At 39.2% G+C, this 21,884-nt stretch overlaps 1 protein-coding gene across 1 annotated transcript in view; it reads left to right on the top strand.

Annotated features, from left to right (window-relative positions):
• LOC125486049 (chemokine-like protein TAFA-5) overlaps positions 1–12,669 on the top strand; it is a 320,982-nt gene extending 308,313 nt beyond the window's left edge. The window contains exon 4 of the mRNA XM_048611860.1: positions 11,595–12,669. Within this exon, the coding sequence (XP_048467817.1) occupies positions 11,595–11,603 (9 nt within the window). The 3' untranslated portion in view covers positions 11,604–12,669. The remainder of the gene's footprint in view (positions 1–11,594) is intronic.
• Positions 12,670–21,884: the final 9,215 nt, after the last annotated feature.

Below are 21,884 nucleotides of genomic sequence, written 5' to 3'. Positions count from 1 at the left end.
TGAATGCTTTATATGGTTGAAGGGTTTGCTTTGTCCTGGATAGTGTTCTTGCAAGTTGGTGAGTATTGATGCAGTTGTAATTCTATCAGAATGCAGAGAGAATTCCATAATACATTTGACTCGTACCTTGTACATTGTCCCAAACTAAACTAGCCCCATTTTGCCTGCGACAACAAGGTGCAGGGCTGGATGAACACAGCAGGCCAAGCAGCATCATAGGAGCAGAAAGGTTGACGTTTCGGGCCTAGACCCTTCGTTCATCCAGCCCTGCACCTTGTTGTCTCGGATTCTCCAGCATCTGCAGTTCCTACTATCTCTGATCCCATTTTGCCTGCGTTTGGCTGATATCCCTATAATATGTTCCTATTCATGTACCTGTCCAAATGTCTTTTTTAAACATTGTACCTGTACCTGTGTCTATCACTTCCTCTGGCAGTTCATTTCGCATATGCACCACCCTCTGTGTGAAAAAGTTGCCCCTCAGACCCCTTTTAAATCTTTCTCCTCTCATCTTAAACCTATGCCCTCTAGTTTTGAACTCCCCTACCCTAGGGAAAATACCTTTGCAATTCACCTTAGCTACACCTCTCATAATTTTATAAAACTCTATTAGGTCACCCCTCAACCTCCTATGCTCCTGGGAAAAAAATGTCCCAGCCCATGCAGCCATTCCTTATAACTCAAACCCTCCAGTCTCAATAACATCCTTGTAAATCTTTTTTGCACCCTTTCCAATGAAATAATATCCTTCATATTGAAGGGTGACCAGAACTGTGCGCAGTATTCTAAAAGAAGCCTCACCAATGTTCTGTATAGGGGCAACATGATGTGCCGATTCCTATACTCAGTGCTTTGGCCAATGAAGGCAAGCATGCAAAATGACTTCTTCACCACCCTATCTGCCTGTGGCACCACTATCAGGGAACTATGTACCAGAACCCTTAGATCTCTCTGTTCAACAACAATCCCCAGGGCCCAACCATTAATTGTGTAAGTCCTGCCTTGGTTTGCCTTACCAAAATGCAACACCTCATATTTATCTAAATTAAACTCCTTCTGCCACTTCTCAAGATCCTGTTGTACTCTTAGCCTTCTTCACTGTCCATGATACCACTAATTTTGGTGTCATTTGCAAATTTACTAACCATACTTCCTATATTCTCATTCAAATTGTTTATATAAATGACAAGAAACAGTGCACCCAACACTGAGCCTTGCAGCACCATGCTGGTGACAGGCCTCCTATCTAAACAACAATCCTCTACCACCACTCTCTGTCTCCTCTGTCATGGCAATTTTGTATCTAATTGGCTAGCCCTCCCTGGATCCCATGTGATCTAACTTTTCGAACCAGTCCATCATGTGGAACCTTGTTGAAGGTCTTACTAAAAGTCCATGTACCGCTTTACCCTAATCTATCTTCTTGATCACATCGTCAAAAAAATCAATCGAGTTTGTGAGATACGATTTCCCACGCACAAATCCATGATGACTATCCCTAATCGGTCTTTTCCTCTTCAAATGCATGTAAATCCTGTCTCCAAGAATCCCCTCAATCAACTCACCGACCACGGATGTCAGACTGACTTGTCTATTGTTCCCTGACTTTTCTTTGTAACCTTTCTTAAGTAAAGGCATGGCATTAGCCGTACCCAGTCTTCTGGCACCTCACCTGTGGCTGTTTATGATACAAATATCTCTGCTAAGATACCATACTGTTCTTCACCAGCTTTCCACAATGTCCTAGGATACATTTGGTCAGATCCTAGGGATTTATCTACCTTTATGCGTTTTGAGATCTCCACCACCTCCTCTTCTGTAATGTGGACTATTTTTAAAACATCACTATTTAATTTCCTCAAGTTCCCTAACTTCCGTGTCTTTCTCCACAGTAAATACTGCTAGAAAATATTCATTTAGTATCTTCTGTGGTTCCATACATGGGTGGCATTGTTGATCTGTAAGAGGCTTTGTTCTTTCTTTATTTGCTCTTTTGCTCTTAACGTACTCATAGAATCACTTTGGATTCTCCTTAGCCTTATCTGCCAAATCTATTTCACTTCCCCTTTTTGTCCTCCTGATTTCCTTCTTAAGTATGGCCCTACTCTGCCAAAACTCCTGAAAACTTGACCCCAGGACTCAATACCTGACATATGCCTCCTTCCTTTTCTTGACCAGAGCCTCAATGTCCCTTGTCATCCAGGTATAAGGAAAAAGGTCACTCACCACAAAATACCTGCTCTCTAATTTGTTCTTGTAATCATTGGACTTATATAACTGGCTCAGTTATGTTCCTGAGCAATGGTGTGCCACAAGTTTCCAGAATCAGTTATTATAACCCTGAAGGAGGTCATTTGGTCCACTGTGTCTGCAAAGGCTCTCCAAATAAGCATTTCACTTAGTGCCATTTTTCTGTCTTCTCACTGTAAACCTGCACATTGTTCCTTTTCAAAAAACACTCTAACTCCCTTTCAAATGCATCACTGAACCTACCTCCAGCCCACTTTCAGACAGTACTTTCCAGATTCTAACCACTCACTGCATGCAAAAGGCTTCTTCCCATATCATTTTTGCTTCTTTTACCAGTTACTCAATATCAATTACCTCTTATGTCGATCCTTTCATGAATAAGAACAATTCCTTCCGACCTATTGTATCCAGACCCCTCATGATTCTGAGTATTTGAAACAGATCTCCTCTCAGCCTTGTCTTTTCCAACGAAAATAATCTTAACTTCTCCAGTCATAAGTAAAGTACCTCATCCCTGGAACAATTCTCATATATCACTTCTACATCATCTTCAATTACTACAATGCCTAAAATGTGGTTTCTAGAATTGAATACAACATTCCAGCTGTGTCCAGAACCAGTATCAACACAAGTTCATCATAACCTTCTTGCTCTGGTACCTCCTGCCCCTGTTAAGGAAGCCTAGGGTATTGTCTGCTTTATTAACCACACTCTTAGCCGATCCTGCAAACTTCAATAACTAATGCACATATATACGCTCTGGTCCAGCGCCCCTTTAAAGTTATGCTCTTTATTCTGTATTGTCTCTCCACATTGCTCCTACCAAAATGAATCACCACACATTTCTTCACATTAAACTTCATCTGTCAATTTGTCCATGAAATTTTGAAGTTCTGTACTATCCTCCTCACAGTTTACAATTCGTCCAAGCTACATCTCATCTGTATATTTTGAAATTGTGTCCTGTACACAAACATTTAGGTCATTTCCCTTCTATATAAGAGAAAACAAGGGTCACAGCATTAACCCCCAGGGAGCTCCACTACTAACCTTTCTCCAGTTTTAAAAATGTCCATTAATCACTGCTCTGTTTCCTGTCACTCAATTATATACTCATTTTGCTATTGTACCTTTTATTCTGTGCACGTTAACTTTGCTCACAATTTTGTTCTATAGCATCATATCAAATATCTTTTGGAGGTTCATGTACACCACATAGCACAATTGCCCTCTTCTATCTCTTCAAAATATTCGGGCAAGTTAGTTCAACATGATTTCCCCTGAAGAAGTCTATTCTGGATTTCCTCAATTAACCTGTACTTGGCTTTTAATGTTGTCCTGAATTATTGTTCCTAGAAACATCCCCACCGCTGATGTGAAACTGACAAGCTCATAGTCGCTGAATTGATCTTTTTATCAACATTGCAAGGTTTGCTATTCTCCAGTCTTCTGGCAATACCCCTAAGGTTCAGGAGAACTGGAAATTTATGGCCTATGTTTGTTCAATTTCTGCTCCACTTTCCCCAGTATCCAGTGAATCACTTTCCTTATCAACTTCAAGTTACCCTATATATCTTGCTTATCAATTTTAATCCCTTTTAATCCTCATGCAGCATGTTCTGCATAGTAGGTTGTTGATGATGTTGGTGCTGTTGAATCTTAATGGGAAGTGTTTAAACTCTCCTGTATTGGAGATGGCCATTGTCTGGCACCTGTGTATCACGAATGTAACTTATGACTTAACAGCCTAAATCTTAATGCTGTGCAGATATTGCTTCACTGCAGGCAGAGACTGTTTCATTATCTGAAAAGTTTTGAACACATTGCAATCAATAAATGTCTGTTGCACTTCTGACCATATGGAGAGACGGTCATTTATGAAGCAGCTGAAGGTGGATGGATGAGGACACCATCTGAGGAATGCCTGCAATGATGTCTTGGGGCTGAGATGATTGGCTTTCCACAACCATAGACATCTTCCTTTGTGCTAAGCAAGGGTCTAGTCAGTAGAAATTTTTCACATTGAGACTTTGAAATTTCACAGGTACACAATGCCACATTCAGTGAAATGCTGCCTTGATATCAAGAGAAATCGCTCTCTGCTGATCTCTGAAATTGTTTATGTTTGGGTCTAAAGTTGTAAAGGTCTGAAGTGAAGTGGTGCTGGTGGAATTCAAATGGAGTGTTAGTGAGTAAGTTATTACAGAATAAGTGTTGCTTAGTAGCACTGCCAACAATACCTTTCATTTGTCAATAATTTATGCAGAGTTAGTCCTGCTTTTTGTGGATAGGTCATACATGGACAGTTATCCACATTATCCAATAGGTGCTAGTGCAGTAGCTAGAGACAAAGCTATTTCAGGAGCACAAGTCTTCAGCGCTAGGGTCAGGATGTGGCCAAAGTCTTTAGCCTTGCCATATCCAGTGATATTACATGGACTGAATCAGTGATTTACAATCAGCAATAATGACTGGGACAAATAGACGGAGAGTAATGCAATTATATTGCTGAGGATAAAAAACTATGTGGTATGACAATGCTGTGGCTTTAAGAGGTATGATTAGTCGTAGTTTCTTTTAAAGAGAGATTGGGGAACAGGTGCCGAGCAGTCTGTGAGAAGATAAAACAATTTGTGAGGCCTTAGGTTTCTTTTAAAGTTAGAACAGCAGCCCGAGTGGGTGTGGTCAAGCGCTCACACATCTAGGATTTTTAGTTAGTTTTCAGCAGCTGTTGCTGGGGTCTCAGCAGGTTTGGAAGGTAGTGAATCTCTCCCAGCAGCTACTCTCTCTCTCTGAGGATCTGCTGCACATATCTCTTTCTAGCTGATAGGATTGCATGCAATCCTATCTGTTTCTCTGAATTTGCCTTTTTGCCAAGGGTATATTTACGGGATGTTGCTATATTGGAACAGTTACTATTTAGTAGTAAAATAATCTATTATTCTGTTAAGTTTTTCAGTACAGTTAAGTTATTCCAAGTACCTCTTTCTATTGTTGTATTTTAATTACAGTGTTTGAATAAATTGTGTTTTGCTTAACGTCAAGCAGCTTGACCAATCCAATTGCATTTGGAACACAGCAGCTCACACTTACCTTTCAAATAAGAAAAAGTTAGGGTCTAGGCTACCTTCTTAATATATTTTAATGGGGTCTGGTCTGGTCTGATCCGTAACAGTGGGCATGCAGACTGTGAGGATGACATGGCGGGCCTGAAAAGAGAGTTAGACAGTTTAGGGATGGGGAACAATGTGGCAGATAGAGGATAATGTGGGGAAGTATGAAGTTATCCATTTTCTTCATAAGAATGGTGAGCAGAACATTTTTTTCCAAGTTGCATAAAACTTGTAAACATCGATATTCAGAGAGACTTTAGATGTATTCATCAAAGGAGCACAAAAAGTTATCATGTTCGTATATAGCAAGCAATTAGAAATCCACCTGGTACATTGCCCTTATTTTGCAAGGGAATTGGACTACAAAAACAGAGCAGTCTTGCAACAATTGAATGTGGGTTTAGTAAGACCACATCTGGAATACTATGTGCATATTTAAGGAAGGATATCCTTGCATCAGAGGCAGTCTCATAAAGGTTCACCAGTTTGATACTCAGGATGTTTAATGATAAAAATTTGAATAAATTGGATTTCTATTTGCTGTTGTCTAGAAGAATGAGAAGTGATCACATGGAAATATTGAAGATTTGGAAGGGCACTGTAAGAGTAGAAACAAAGATGCAGGAAAAATTGTATGGATAACACACACACATGCACACGCTCATGCACACAGACGCACTTATTGTTCAGCTCCATGTTCATGACCGTCTCTTTGGGAGTTCCTTGATGTCCCAACAGCTGGCACTATTGCATTCTACTGACACTGCTGGGATTACTCCGCTGCTGGCCAATCAGATTGGCTGTCATATCTTGAGAGTGGTACTTCCTGTCCTTGAGGGCCAGAACTCCTGCTTTTTCCTTGCTCACGCCTCCCTCAACATATTATTGCTGTCGGGCAGCCCGTTGTAAAATTCAGCAATCCACCAACTAAATTTTTTATTGCATGCAGAATGTGGGGAGGGGATGAGCAAGAAACTATCATCAACCCTTCCTCCTCAACAGTGTAAAATCTTTCCAGACCGGGATATCTAGACCAAGGCACAATTGCAGGAAATAGGGTTGATCATATAGGACTAAGATGAAGAGAACGGGTTGTGAATTTACAGAATTCTCCAACCAGTTGGGTGTGTTTACAACACCATGGAAAACATTTAAGACTGAGAGGTGGTTGTTCTTTCAGGGAATGAAGGTGTAGTGATTGGAGCCAGATGGACCTTGTTGAACTACAAGATCCTTGTTTGGGATTGTTAACCTGGGCCAATCAGGAAGCCCTTGCTGTCCAATATAATCAGGGGATTACCTGATTTTTTTTTACTGTGTCTCATGCCTGCACACGCACAACAAAAAAAAACAAATATACCAAAAAACCAATAAAAAAAACAAAAAAAAAACCAGGAGATTAGAAGTTCCTCAAAAAAAATATAACCAGGAGATTCAGCATCTCCTCAGCCCAGGGGATTGACTCCAAGCTGGCTGGCCACAGCCAGCGTTCCTGTTCAGAGAGAAGGAGAAAAAAAATAATAAATATATATATAACCAGGGGATTTAGAATCTCCTCAGTCCAGGCGACTGACTCTGAGCTGGCTGGCGACATAAATAAAGGGTGACTTGGTGACAGGATACCGACCTCTGTGCAGCCAGAAGGGTTATAGGAAGCCAGCAGAAATGTGGAGTTGAAGTCCAGAATCCGCCTTCACCATATTGAATGATGAGCAGTCTCAGCAGGCTGTGTGACATTCTCTTCTTTATATTCCTTGTGTTGCTTTGTTCATAAATTGGCTGGAGACTGAAAGGGTCTTGAAGCACGATCAGGAATGAGATCGTTACTAAGACATTAACGTGTGCGTCATCTTGTCCTAATCTGTCACGTTCTTTCTCAGGACTGTCTTTGCTAGCTTGTTTCATGTGGAAAGAGCAAAAAAATATGAACAGGCATGCAGCATGCATTTCGCTCTTTCAGCAGAAGCTAAACAACAACGGCAGCTAAGTTGTTGCTTGATTCATTAAATTCTGAAGCACCATGGCCACGAACAACATTAAACAGTTCATTATGTCTAGATGCTGTACAAATCCCGAAATCGTATCTGTAAAAGGATAGCAAAATCTTAGTGATTTGAGATTAAAACAAACCTTAATACTCTCTCTCTCTTTGATATATATGTGTATGTGTATGTGTAGGTGTGCGTGTGTGTGTGTGTGTATATACCTCAGGTATCTTACTCACCAGTTTCTCTTTCTTTGACTACAACACTTCTGGTTTGTGTATATGACAGGTTGTCACAGTACCTATGATTAGCTGAGGAAGCAGCTGAAAGGTAAAGGACCCACAAAACATTCAGCCTGTACATGATTTACAATTCAATCAGCCTCCCTATTTGCACAATCTGCACATTGTTTATTTCTGCTGCCTATTCATATCGAGAAATTTACTTTTAAACTTCCCCTCAACCCCCACTCCACAACCATCCTCAAGGTTTCACCTAGACACTGTGCAGAAACAATCAGCTGTCACTCAGCCAGAGATTAATATCTGAGATCACATACTTATAGGAAAAATTCCAAGGGTCAGTGCACCATTTCTTTAGTGCATTTTTTTTTCGTACTGTGACAATCATTTGGAGGGAGGCAAGGGCACAATTTTTTTTTAATTAATGCTTTGCGGTGTTTGAATGCAAAGATTATTGTGTAGATTTCTGTGGGTGAAGTATCACCTGGATGAAATGCAGAGAGCAAAATGAAGTGCATAGGATACAGATCCATAAGAGACTCTGTGAGATTCTCGATTAAAACAGCATAGTCCAGCAGAAATACCTATGGCTACGGTAATGCTTTTTTTAGCTGCGTGCACTGATTTTAGTTAAAAACACCTTACATGTGCCTTAGATAAATGTATTTAATATTTTCACATTTACTTAACATACAGCTATCACTTGCAGTGATGAAGCATAGATCTGGAGGTGCCGGTGTTGGACTAGAGTAGACAAAGTCAGAAGTCACGTTCAACAGGTTAATTTGGAATTGCACAAGCTTTCAAAGTGCAGCCCCTTCGTCAGGTGCAGTGAGAGAGCAGGACGCACAGACACAAAGTTTATAAGCTGAGAGATCAAGGGCAGAGAGATCAAACAATCATACAACCAGTGTGCATGGAGTGTCAGAAAATAAATCTCTGACACCTTTGGTCACCTGCAGATGGTGTGTAAAGTGTTTATAAAGTCAAAGTCAGTGCTGTGCTGTCATGAAAATCAGGCAGGGCCATAGGAATATACAAACGGTGACATCTCAGGTCAGACATTGAATTTTAGGTGTGAGGCTTTGTTCAGAATCTGTCTCAGAGTTTTAACCTGGAATCAGGATGGTTTTATTCCAAAAGCTGGAATTTATAAGATGCCACACTGACTGACTGTGACTACAAATTGTGTTTTTTGAACAAAATAGAATGTATCTGCAAATAAACAGATATCTTGGATGAAATGATTTACCCCATAGATTTGTGTGTGTGTATGTGTGTTTGAGAGAGTTGGTCACCAGCAGAGACTTATTATCTGACAGTCCACGCACACCAATTGAATGATCTTTCGATCTCTCTGTTCCTGATCTCTCTGCCTATAAAACTCTGTGTCCGTGTGCCCAGTGATGGAGCAAGCAGCTCACCTGCGATGAATAAAAAACACACACACTCTACTTTTTGATTTACCATTTTTCCAACATATGCACAAACAGTGAAAGTACATTTAAACATTCAGTAAAAGTGTTAGTGGTGAAATTACATGCCCAATAACACATTTATTACTCATTTCTATTTATTAATCAGAAATGCTATTAACCACATTTGGGTTCCCAATTAACCAAAGGAGTAGTTAGTGTCAAACATGAAAAACATTGACTTAAAAGAATTGACTAGCTTCATTCCAGTTATGTTCATTCACCCAGACTTGGTTTTCTTCTCTAATCCTCACCCTGGCGAAGATAGCAAAAATGTCTACCAATTTCTTTTTACTTTGTTTTTGTAACCATTGCAATATACAATATTCCTAATAATTTCATTTTGTATTATAGAAAGATAGTTACATTTTCTTCTTTGACTTCTCATTCAGTTCTGTTTACCTAGGAATCTCTATCAAGTACGTGTGAAAAGGTGAACCTGAGCAGTCACTATTTTCTTTTAATTCATTCACAGGACATAGGCATCACTGGTTAGTGCAGGATTTATTGCCCATCCTTAATTTTACACAGAGTACTTGACAGTCAATGACATTGTTGTGGGTCTAGAATCACATTTAGGCCAGACCAGGTGAGGACAATTTCCTTCCTTAAAGAACATCAATGAACAAGATGGGCTTTAAAACCCGTCAGAAATTGGATTCATTGGATCCCTTATGCTATCCCAGGGACTGTCACAGTTGAGCCCACTTCTACCCTAATTCAAAATGTACATCACCAGTATGGATCATGAAGCCAGTGACACTTAACTCATTTATTGCGCTCCTGTCTTCATTCAAATCATCCAGCTGAGATCACCTAACTCAGCAGATAGGGCCTGAATCTTTCTTGATCAGTGCAGCCAACTTATTCACTGGTTTAATCAACTGAACATTTGTTGAATGCAGAATGTTTCCGTTTCATTACTTTATGTTTTAAACCTGTTTATTAAATAACCTTCAAATCTGAAACTTGAATTTAATTATGATGCACTGAAAAGACTAATATGATCAACCTGATCACTCTCATATGCTTCATTTTGACAGTCAGTTTTCTGGATTTTCCTGGAATTTTCATCTATATCAGCAATGTTTCTACCGCTGGAGCAAATCCTGATTATTTTCATTGGTAGCAAATCAGGTTGCAAATTGAATGGGCAAGGAACATTGCTTCATTTAAAGACCCATCAAGCAAGAATTGATTTCAACCTCATGTGTTTGCATTTTGGTGGTTTACCATTGCTTTTGACTTTCCTATCTATCTTCCAAGCTATTTGAAAATGTCAAAATTGAAATAACATAAAGTTACGAAGTTAAATGAAGTAAGTTGGAAACAAAATGAACTTAAATATGAACTGACACCACAGTACCAATTTATTGGGCTGCTCCCATCACTTTAGGCTCTACAATGTCCTCCCCAATTACATTTTCCTCAGCCATATATTATCTGTAGACAATGCAGTTATTAATACTGCAGGAATGAGCAAGGAATTATTTTAAGCTGTTGCACATGCAAAATACACACACATAATCTTAAGAGCACTCTATTCCACATTAATATGATTGGAAAGGGACCTCTTTACTGTTTTAACGAGCTTGTGATAAGATCTTTTTTCATAAAATGTACTGAAATTGTACTTCATGAAGCAAATGTATTAATTTTCAGAATAGATTGAAGTATGGTTGAGAGGTATGTCGCATTAGGAAACGGACTATTCAACCAGTAGAAGTTGAACACTATCTCCTTTCCACCCCTCCACCCCTACTCCTTTACTCCATCCCACTCGAGTAATAACACATTCCTATATAGTAACACATATAGTAACACAATAAATAAGTTGATCAAAGTGTTAATCAACTGAGATAAGTGGATATAAAAGGTAGGCAGTATCAATTCAAAGCCGTAACCTTCTGGATTAAAGGAATGCACCATATAACTTCTAATATTTCCCACGTGACATGGACCATTTTAAAGATGCTATAACTGGCATATCAATGCATTGGGAAAATCTAATTATATCTCAAAACATTTCTGCAAATATCTTAATTTTCAAATAATTTGCATTGAAGACTTTTTTGTTTCTGCTTTTGACAGTTCTCCAAGCAGCTGTGAACCTCTTCACTGTATGTGGTCATGTTTAAATTAAATGTCAAAACAATCTTTTTTGGTAGGAAGAATATTTCACATATATCTGATTTACTACGGATATGGAATTGTAATGGAGTTACAGCTTGTTTCTAACAAATACCAAAATTTGAACCTTTGTAAAAGTTTAATAAAAACAACTGTTGGAAGACACTTGGGTAATGTACTTAATAGAGGTACTGTGTTCAATTCAGATTCTCCTTATGTTTTGCATCTGGGTGCATCCAATTCAGGGCTCAGTGATAACTCATCCTATTTTCCGTTTTGACTTAGGCAGGAAAGGACAATGTGTTTGTTCTCCCTTGCTGTGGCCTGAAATTAAAATTAAGTTCTCAAGGGAAATACAAACTGCTATTTACTCACAAGTTATTTCTCATTGGTTTGCAGGTTTCCTGACACATGCAAAGGAGAAATCTTTGCCTGGGCAGCTTATCCTGTGTGTGCCACTTATCTTAAAAAAAAATGATTTCGCTGCTGTGAGTCTCCATCTGTTGTCTGTCACTCTGTACGTTCATGCTACATTGTGGGATCAATATTTTCTCCAGCATGAGACTAAGCCTGACCTGCCCAGCTGTTAAGTACACAAGCCCTGCAGGAACTGAGGTAACTTCTCCCTTTATAGACCAATGCTGTCCAGTGACTATATCTGGTGAAAGCCGTCTTGCAGATAGTCCAATTATTTCCACTTTGGGTCCCTTCATAAAAACTGAATCTTTTTCAAGGCAAACATCAACGAAAATGTGAACTATTAGTTTAATGAACAAGAAAAGGCATCAGTATAATGAGAATTCATCAGCTTTTTCCTCCGAGACTTCTACCTAATGACCAAAGAATGAAAGACCTGTGCAGCTGATGAAAGAAATTGTACTGTTTGAGACCCCTTCAATAATTATAATCACATGGAGTTATCAATGAAAAATCTGCCACACCTCTGGAGGAAAGGAAAATGTCCTTCATATCATGGAGATACAATTATAATGGTATAGCCAATATTTCATTCTTTATGGCAATGTTGAAGCTGGGAATTGGAATGGCTTAATTAACTTAAAGAACTAAATAGCACATGAACATAAAACAGTGATGGCAGAATTGCACTGGCATAAGAGGACCTCTCGCGTTCTGAGGCATGTGCTCATGCATTTTTGTAACATCGTGTGGGTTTTGTGCTCTAACTTGTCCTATCATACTACTGCAGAGCATTCGGTATGCTCTAATCTGTTTGTTCAGGCCTGTGATCTATTTGACACATTGCAGAATCCAATAACTTGAGCATACTTCAACAATGGCATTTCTCAGTTCTGACAGTGGCATTCTAAACATGTTACCATTCAGTGTGTTTAGAGAAAGAATCTTAATTTGTAAACCTTTAACAGATTTTGTATGTTGTATCTTTGTAGGAAACCTATTTAACTGTGTACGTGCTCATCATGTAAGACCTGCAATGCCATGATGGAAAGCTGTGATGTGAATAAAGTACATCTCACGCTGCCAAATAAAGCTGTTACTTTACTGAAGAAATATCAAGCAGAGGAATTATTGCCTCTTTGTCAAATGAAAGCTGCCAAAGAATGAGCTCTTGCCATAAAAATGAATGTCCATATGTTTTCCTCTGATTATGCTCATTCAAGTGAAAAATGAAAGTGTTGGTATAAAAGAGATAAGAAAGATTTTCCACCTCATGCCCAAAAGTGCATCATTTCATGAGAATAAGCAATTATTTAATGCAATCTTTACATTCTACGAAAATGACTTACACTATAATTACCAACATACTCCATGCCTCAATGTTTAATGCATAAATATATCAAATTCATAACTTCCTCTAACTTGTGTATAAGAAACTCAAAAGTCAACATTCTTGAGAAATCGTTGACCAAATGTAGAAGTTTTAATTTTCATCCTCCTCACATTTTCATTTTAGATTCATTAACATAAATAATTCAAAATATAACATTTCGCCACTGAATCCCAACAAAGACTTCCTTGTAAAATAGTGAAAAGAATCAAGCTACATACTAGCACTCAATATTAAAACAAATGACAGTTTTGCCAGAACAAATCATTGAGGTAATTGTGCAGGATGTTTTTATATATTAATATCAAACATTTTTAATTTAATTTCTTCTATCAAGCTATGTACAAGACAAAATCATTCCTGTGTTGCTGAGATAAGTGGAGCTAGATGTAGAGGTGAGGTAAATGTTATCTGTGAAGGACAGTAAACCAAGGTCAAATGATAGAGATGTAAAGATGGATGAATATTCTGTATATCTTTGTTTGATTGCTTTTGGGCAATGTTTACAATGAACATTTCCTTTCCTGCAGGTGATTAATTGAGTACAGTAGAGTTCATTCCGAGAAAGATTAAACATGGCCAGTGGAAGAAGCAGGTTTGATCAAATGAGTGATTGGCTCTCATGTCTTCTTATACTCCTTAAGCTAGGTAAAGATTACACATGGTGCTGGATCCATGTTTTAAATCACTTGTAGAAACAAAATCAATTGTATGTATAAAATCAAAAGCCCTGATGTTAATCAAAGGCAGATTTTGAGCAACAAGGTAAATTTGTACAAAAGAAACCTCAAATCAACCAAGTTATCTGAAATATGTCCACTTTACCAATTAGCTTTGAGTTCTGAATTTTGTGTCACCAAACTGTGCAGCAGCCGTCCACCTGTATGATATATCCCAAGTATGTTTAAAAGGGCAGTGCACAAACTAAAATTTTGGTGAAAGATGGCCATGAGCAGCCAATGTCTCACTGGAATTATGACTGGTCAAAGGCAGGAGGGAAAAGAGCAAATGACAAACTTTTCCCCAGAAATTCGACTATAATGTCTACCCCTCTCACCAAGGTTTGATTGAAGATAGCTGAGGAAATGAGCACCATGAACACACCAGTGTGCCCAGATTGTAGACATAATGTGGGAACCAATTTAACATCCTAACCAGATCAGGAAAGGTGAGTACATTTGCTGATGCAACCTTAGCTGTGATGCAACTCGGTCTCCTCCTGTGCCTCTCATTGCGTCCTGTTAAATGTTCGTCATCATAATACTCTATATAAACGGTCAACTTTCAGCAGCATCGCTTTCTGCATTCTTCATCACTTTCCCATTTAGCCATCCACCATTTTAATGATTTTCTGATTCAATCTGAATATGTAATGCATGTGTGTCACAGCCATCTTCACTAAGTTCACTACAGCCCACCACTCGGGACTCTTCCTTCATCCTTTGTAGGGGAACAGTACCAAGCTGAGGAGTGGTGGTGGCATAGTAAAAATGTCACTGGAGTATTAACTCCAGCGAGGAAGGCTAATGCTCTGGAGCATGAGCTCAAATCCCACCATGATATGTGAATTGTGAAAGTAATGAATAAAATCTGGAATATAAAGCTAGTTTCATTATTGATAACCATGACAGATATCATCGATTCTTGTTCATACTCCATTTGGTGCTCTATGTTGGAAATCCAACCATAAAGAAGAACTCCAGTGTTTGCTTATCCTGGCTATTGGAGGGGAGATTGACATGACTGTCAGCACTGACAAACAAACCATCAGTGGCCTACTTTGTGGGTAAATGTGCAGCCAGTTGGGAGATCCTGGCTAAGTCATTGGCAATGCCCTGAAAAGACCCACAGGCAGAATCGGTCGATGGTGCTGATCACCTTTACAGCTGATTGTAACATATGCTCAATAGTGATTGAACAGCTATCCTTTCAGGAGATTGTGGATGTCTGCTACACTTGACATGACAACTTCGTCCTGCAGAAATACTTCTGTTCTCCAAGCTCAAGGCAGCTGAGTCCATCTGCAAATCCACTGATGTGGACAGTGCTTCCTGCAAACTCCTCATCCTTTTCCTGTGCACCCTTCTCAATTGCTGTAAAGATCCCAACACAACACATCACTGTGTAGAGAAGAATGAAACTACCTCTTCTCTTGAGCTATCACACATGGGTCATTTCCTATCCTGAGCTTATCAATTTGAAATCTTCAAAAAGATGGAGGAAAACTGCATCGCAACACACCCTTTACCAGAAAGAACTAAAACAGCATCTTCAATAGCTAAGCTTTTCTTCAGATGGGGCAACTGAGCTAACGCTCAAACTCATTGATCCATTTTTGGAGCTGCCAAAGTAAAATTTGGATGCAAGGTCAAAATAATTGGAATATATCTTGATATGTTTGTCAAAGGATAGTAACTTCACTAATGAATGTTCCCCTACATTCAATTATGAAATTGAATTTCTGCTTCATGGTTTTTGTGTTATGATGTTCATACATATTGGTCAGGACCCAAAGCTGGTTCTTGAAGTTGGGTCAGACAATATAAATTCTATATCTGAAAATCAAAAGAAGAAGCTGTCTTCTGGCTAATTTGTTTCTTTTGTTGTGCATTTATTACTATGACGTCTCTTACAACAATTTAGGTGTGGGGTTCAAGGTTGGGTAGCCAGGCTGAGCATCAAATTCAAATTCTGAGGCCCAGTATGGTAATACCTCCTGAACCACGGTTCATCTATAGAAGTGGACTTCCGCATAAACCTGATCAATATGACTGGCTGACAACAATGTAACTTCTGACAGCAGGTTCTTGATATTGTTGTGGACCTGCAGGAATTTTTCCAATCAGGTTCGTCTGATCAGGAAGATGTGATGTTTTTAGTTCTGCAGTTCTTTGCGGAAGCCGTAGCTTTTTACAATTTGCATCATTGATTCAGTTAAGGGGAACAAAAACATGCCAGTTACATTTGTGATGACTAGGTCTGCAAAACTGAAAAGGTATGGAGTTATTTAAATCTTCAGTTCTTTAAAAATTTATAAAAGGCTCTCTGTGTCAGTAGGTGTTGCAAAAATCTGGTCTAATTCAATCAACTGTTTATTGCCATTACCCCCATGGATTATCATTATGCTACCACTAATGTTTCTCTGTTCTATTTTTTTCTCAATAGTTCATAAATTCACAACTTTGTTCATAAATTCACAAGATTGACAACTTAAAAAAACTATTAAAGGATTATCTTCCTTTGTGGGATTATGAGTACAAATTTGTTTTTATAAAATGTTAAGCTCTTGAAGGGAACGAAATGTTTTGAATGGGTTTCTGTGAGTGTTTTATGTAATTATATTGAAGGTTATCATCAATATTTAGAATTTGTTTTTATTTTATCTTAACATGGCTTCTGTAGTCTGCCTAAGATGGATACTTGCTGATTTGACATTGAGTATGGAAGGGAAAAGGGTGATTGGGTTGGCAAGCATTGGCATTAGATTAGCATGGGGGCTATAAGGGCCCATGGGCAGGGCAGGGTAATAAAATTGAAGGGAAGGTTTGAAGAGCCATTCAAGGTGGATAGGGGGTGCACGTGGGCATGAATAGAACATGGAGGGTAAAGGTTGTGATGCATTAGGGCTGGAAATCCAAATCTTTTTTGAAGTAGCTGAAACCACATCCCAGAGCAGCAAAGCGGCCCTTTTAATAAGCTGTCCATGCAATTGACAGGCAGAATGAGGTGGGAAATTTCCTGACTCCTGCCAACTAATTGGTGAATGAAAATTTGAATAACCGTAACTTATTGTCTCCATAAATGTCAAAGCTGACAGATTCTTGCCTCCTTTCAACTTCCCTTCCTCCAAACAATTTTTAAAAGTCAGCAGGGACCTTTCAACCCTTTGTTTAAAATATGTCACTTTGTTTGATATGGTAAAAATAAAATGCTTTGTGTCATTTAGAATTTCAATAAATTTTAATTACCAGCACAATAAGTTTCTGGACACAAGCAACAATCTATCACCAAACCAGCCACCATTTTCCATGTCTCCCCTCCTTTCGGTATTGCACAGGAAACAAGGAAGATGCTACCTCTGGTTAGACTAGGGTTGACAAAACACTAAGATATTCTGGAAACTAAAGCAGCTAAAGTCAAATTTCCAGGACACTGCTGCAAGCAAGCTAGGAGAAAATAAATTGTGGAAAATAATATTCTTTCGTGACCTCAGCATTTTCATTATAAAAATATTAGATATAGGGGATAAAAGACAATTGACTGCAAGTTAAAATCACCCAATTGGACAAATAAGCAGTCATTCACTTTACAAAGTTGGCACACCATGATGATGGATGTGTCAAGTAACTGATAGTGGGTCAAGGATGAGAATAGTTGGAGGAAGGAAGTCAGATCATGAAATCTCCAGGAATATGTGGAAGCAAACTTTACAAGCTCTGGTTTAGACTGTAGTTGTCAGTATGCCTTTTAAATCCAGTAATGAAGGCGTTTATTGTAGTGATTACTTGTGCGACCTCTGATACATTAACCTATTGAGATGGGATCTTTCCTCCAGTTATGGGATTGCAAGTTTACTGGTCCATTTTGACATGAGTGAAGAAAAATGTGGCCGGTTCAAAAGAAATAGCTGTTGCATTTTAGCAAAAAGAGTATTCTGTGAAAGCCTTTTTCTCTGATTTAAGAAGTTCTACCTATACAAGAACCCAAAGCAGATGGTGACCTAAGCCGTTCTATAATATTATGACATGATTTGATCTATTTCCTTTTTAATAATAGATTTTAACATTGTCCCTTTGCAGATATTTGACTAACTGATCTATTCCTGTCTGATAGACATTTACATTGCAGATGGAAGCCATTTGGCGCATTGTGTTCCTACCAGTCAACAAAGATCTGACTGCACTAACTACATTTTCCAGCTCTTGATTCATAGCCCTGGATGCTATTGCAATGCAAGTGAATATCTAAACGCTGTTTAAATGATATGAGAGTTTCTGTGTAAAACATCCTTTCTGGCAGAGAATTCCAGACTTCCACCACCGTCTGAGTGAAAAAAAAATTCTCACCTCCCCAATTAGCCTTCTACCTCTTGCCTTCAATCAATGCCTACTGGTTACTGACTCCTCTAATAATGAAAAAAAGTGCTTTCCTATCCTTATAATCTTATACACCTCTATCAGGTTCCCTCTCAGCCATTATTGCTCCAACATTTCCATATAGCTCAGGCATTCCAGTCCAGGCAGCATCCTGGTAAAATTCCTTTGCAGCCTCTCCAGTGCAATCACAACCTTGCTACAATCTGGTGACCAGAACTGTGTGCAATACTCCAGTTGTGACCTAGCAATTGTGTTGATTAATTCCAGCATAACTTCCCTGGTCTTACATTCTATGCTTCTGCTAAAAAGCCAAGCATCCTATGTGACTTATTAACTATATTATTTGTGAAAATAGGTTCAAAATTGTCCTCTCCCTTGTTAGGCTTCCCACGTATTGATTGAAAATGCTCTCCTGGATGCAATTTCAGAATTTTTATTTCCTTCCCACTAACTCTATCACGGTTATGATTTAGGTGGCTAAAATCTCTGTTATTACTGATATTTTTACTCTTCTCTGAAATTTGATTACATATTTGACCCTCTATTGCTTATTGATTTTTATATGGCCTATAGCACACAATGAACAATATGTTTACCCTTTTTTATTCAAACCATTTGACTGCATTTGTTGATTATTCCAAGATGTCATCCTTCCTCACTGCTATAATTTATTCCTTGATCAGTATTGTGACAACTCCCATACACTTTCCTACCTCCCTCTCTATCTCATCTGAATACCCAATAAGAAGGAATATTGAGCTGTTAGTACTGCACACTTTCAGCCAAATCTCCATCAATACTCTATCATACTTCCTTGTCCTTATCTGATCTTTTAGCTTGTCCGTTGTATCCTCTATTTAGCATTGCTAAAGTCATACCTGCCTATGTTTCTTCTGCCTCGCACATTCACTTACTAGCATTGTAACTTATTATTCCATCTCAGCTTCTTTCTCTTCTGAACAACTTGTCAGGATCCCATTCTCTGCCAATTTAGCTTAAATCTGCCCCACCAAAATTAGTGAGCCTGCTGTGAGGATGTTGATCCCATTCTTGCTCAGATGTAACATGTCCAACTTGTACCGGTCTCATTAACCAATTCCTCAGGAACCTAAAGCCTTCCCTTCTGCATCGTCTCTCCAGCCATGCATTATTCTTGATCAGCCACACTCTCTCCTTCAAATCCAGTGCTCACTATTGTGTGGGACTGGGAGTAATCTGAAGATTACTGCCTTTGAAAGCCATGTCCCAGTCCTCATTTTTGTTGCCCTGCTACATGTATCTTTAACTGTTTCCATTTCAGAATATGTTTACGTGTTTTAAAGAGCTTACAGGAAATAAAATTGAAAGTGTTTTGACCTGCTAACTGTCGTCAGTAAAATTATACCTGCTGTGAAAACGCTGAATCGTATTCCAGTATCTAGATTAGTGTCACTGCTCTTGGTGTACAAATCATGCTTTGTCGACTTGGTATTAAAAAAAACTCACGAGTGAAAAAAACTTAAACAAAATTATCTCTTTAATCTATTCTTCTTATCTTCCCATAGCAGCTGTTCTACATGGTAAAATATTACACCAGAAATTAGAAAATAGAAAGCCCAACCTTTTTATCAGTACTCACTGAGGACTGGGGTGGAACCAGCCTCAGGGCCAGCTTTGCAATGCCTGACAAAAGCAGGTGGGAGAGTATTGGAAGGGGGATACAGGGAGGTTAAAGCTGACGAGTCAGTGAATGCACCTCCATTGTACCACATGCATCTGCCATTGCTCTGACAGAAAGTTGTGAGAAATGCACCTGTCTTGACTTGGAAAGATGATGCATTTCAATATTGTATTTGGATTACTGAGATCCTTCACCCAGCATGTGGTGAGTGTATGGAATTCTCCCTCATTGAAAGAGGTTGAGGCCAAAACAAAACTTATTGGCCATGGAAGAAATCAGCCCAGGAAACCTTTCACCATTTCCTTACATTTCCAATAGGATGATAAAAGTGTGTGTGTGATGATACACAAAAAAAATGACAGGCAGGTGATGGAGAGAGAAAGTGTCATTGAGGTCCCTGTACTTAATGTCAACAGGCGCCTCTGAAACCAAGGGTTTTAACAAAGGCTTTAAACATGCTCCTGTGTCTCCCTGTTCCCTCCCTAATAAAAAAAATCAGGACTATTATTTCATTTCCAGAGTTTCTAAAATTGACTTAATTCTATTTGTAATCACTATTTGACTTGTTCACTTTCGAATGGTGGAGATGTAATTTAGATCCTGTCAACATAAAGCTGTCAATAAGCTATAAGCTAGTAGCAAGCTGGCTTGAAAATGTAAATGTTGGACCTTGGGCTTCATATCACGTACCTGATATGGCGTAAGTATGCAGATTTTGTGCATTTAGTTTGGAATCACAGGGCGGAATCTCCCGAATCCCTGAACAACGTGGACTATGGTGAGAAATTTGGAAAAATCAGGTGAGATTTCTGTCGGATTCTTTCAAGATCAATAGATCATGTTTCCAAACAAGTCCCAGATGTTGAGATGAAATCCTCATTAGTGAGCAGTGATAGGCCTATTGATGGGGATTGTTGCTCATTATCACCGTCATTATTACCTAATATTACCTCATTAATATGTAGGCTTCCATTGTCTCACCAACTGGATAGAAACTAGATGCTAAGAATTCCCAACACGAAGGTCTGCTTGCTCCTCTGGGCCTCCATTAGACACCTGGCAACAACATCTCAAAGCAAATATGCCACATCCATGGACTGTGGAATTTATATTTGCAAACCTCTCCACATCATCATCACTTACAGTATGCTTCTGCATTTTAATGGTGGACTTTGGAATTCACCTTTCATTGTAATGCTCCTACAGGACACTTTGGGCAGAGGGGCAGGCACCCAGCTCACAGACTAGACCAGGCTGCATCTCAGGGATTCTTGCTTGATCTCCTTATCCTCACTCACTTGCACCTATCATGATGATGACAGCATTTCTGCCTTTCCTTATCTTAGGTATAAATACTTTTTCCTATCAGATGCACATCAAAGTCTCATAATACTTATTTCTTGCCAAAAGTGTCACACAGACACAAACTCAGGCAGCTTGTCATTGCTTGTCAGCGGTCATTTGGGGCTGGACGTGTTGCAGCATATCACAGTACCCCGTCAAGCTGGATCATGTGTTAGCCATATATGTGGCAAACACACCTGTGGGGGCTGCATCCAGAGACCCATGTCTTAAAGTCTAAGGGGAGTAGTCCACAGTCAAGTCAAGGACATAAAGGGAGCCCAGCACAGTGAGTCAAGGGCAGCGTTTGCAATCAGTCCAGAGACTTGGAACTGTCAGTCAGCCACTCAGGATGTTCTGGATTTTCTCCTTGCAGGGGTGAGGACCGAATGATGGACAACTGAGCAACCATCTTAGACCTTTCGGCCCTATTATAGGCTGTTTTCTCCTGGAAGGAAAGAAAGTAAGAGATTGAGTGGTATGGAATTGACTGGTATGGCTATTTGAGCTGATGCAGATCGAGGAAAGGTGGTGAGGTGTCCTGAGTAAGTGGTAAGAGGAACAAAGGTTGTGAGGAGTGGACAGATGAGAGTGAGTGAAGGAATGTTGCATGTGATGGTGAGAGTGGTAGAGTATGAGCTTTGGTGAGATGTGGATGCAGTAGCAGAGATAGAGTGAGTGTGATAAAGCAGAGAGAGGGCGGTGGTATTTATCCTGGTAAAGCAGAGTGGTTCATAACGCAAGAGCAAATTACTGCAGATGTTCTGATGAAGAGTCATCTTGAC

The sequence above is a fragment of the Rhincodon typus genome, chromosome 25 (assembly GCF_021869965.1).
Source record: "Rhincodon typus isolate 14 chromosome 25, sRhiTyp1.1, whole genome shotgun sequence".
NCBI lineage: Eukaryota > Metazoa > Chordata > Chondrichthyes > Orectolobiformes > Rhincodontidae > Rhincodon > Rhincodon typus.
Note: the sequence above shows the minus strand (reverse complement) of the source record. Positions and strands in the feature narration are given on the sequence as shown.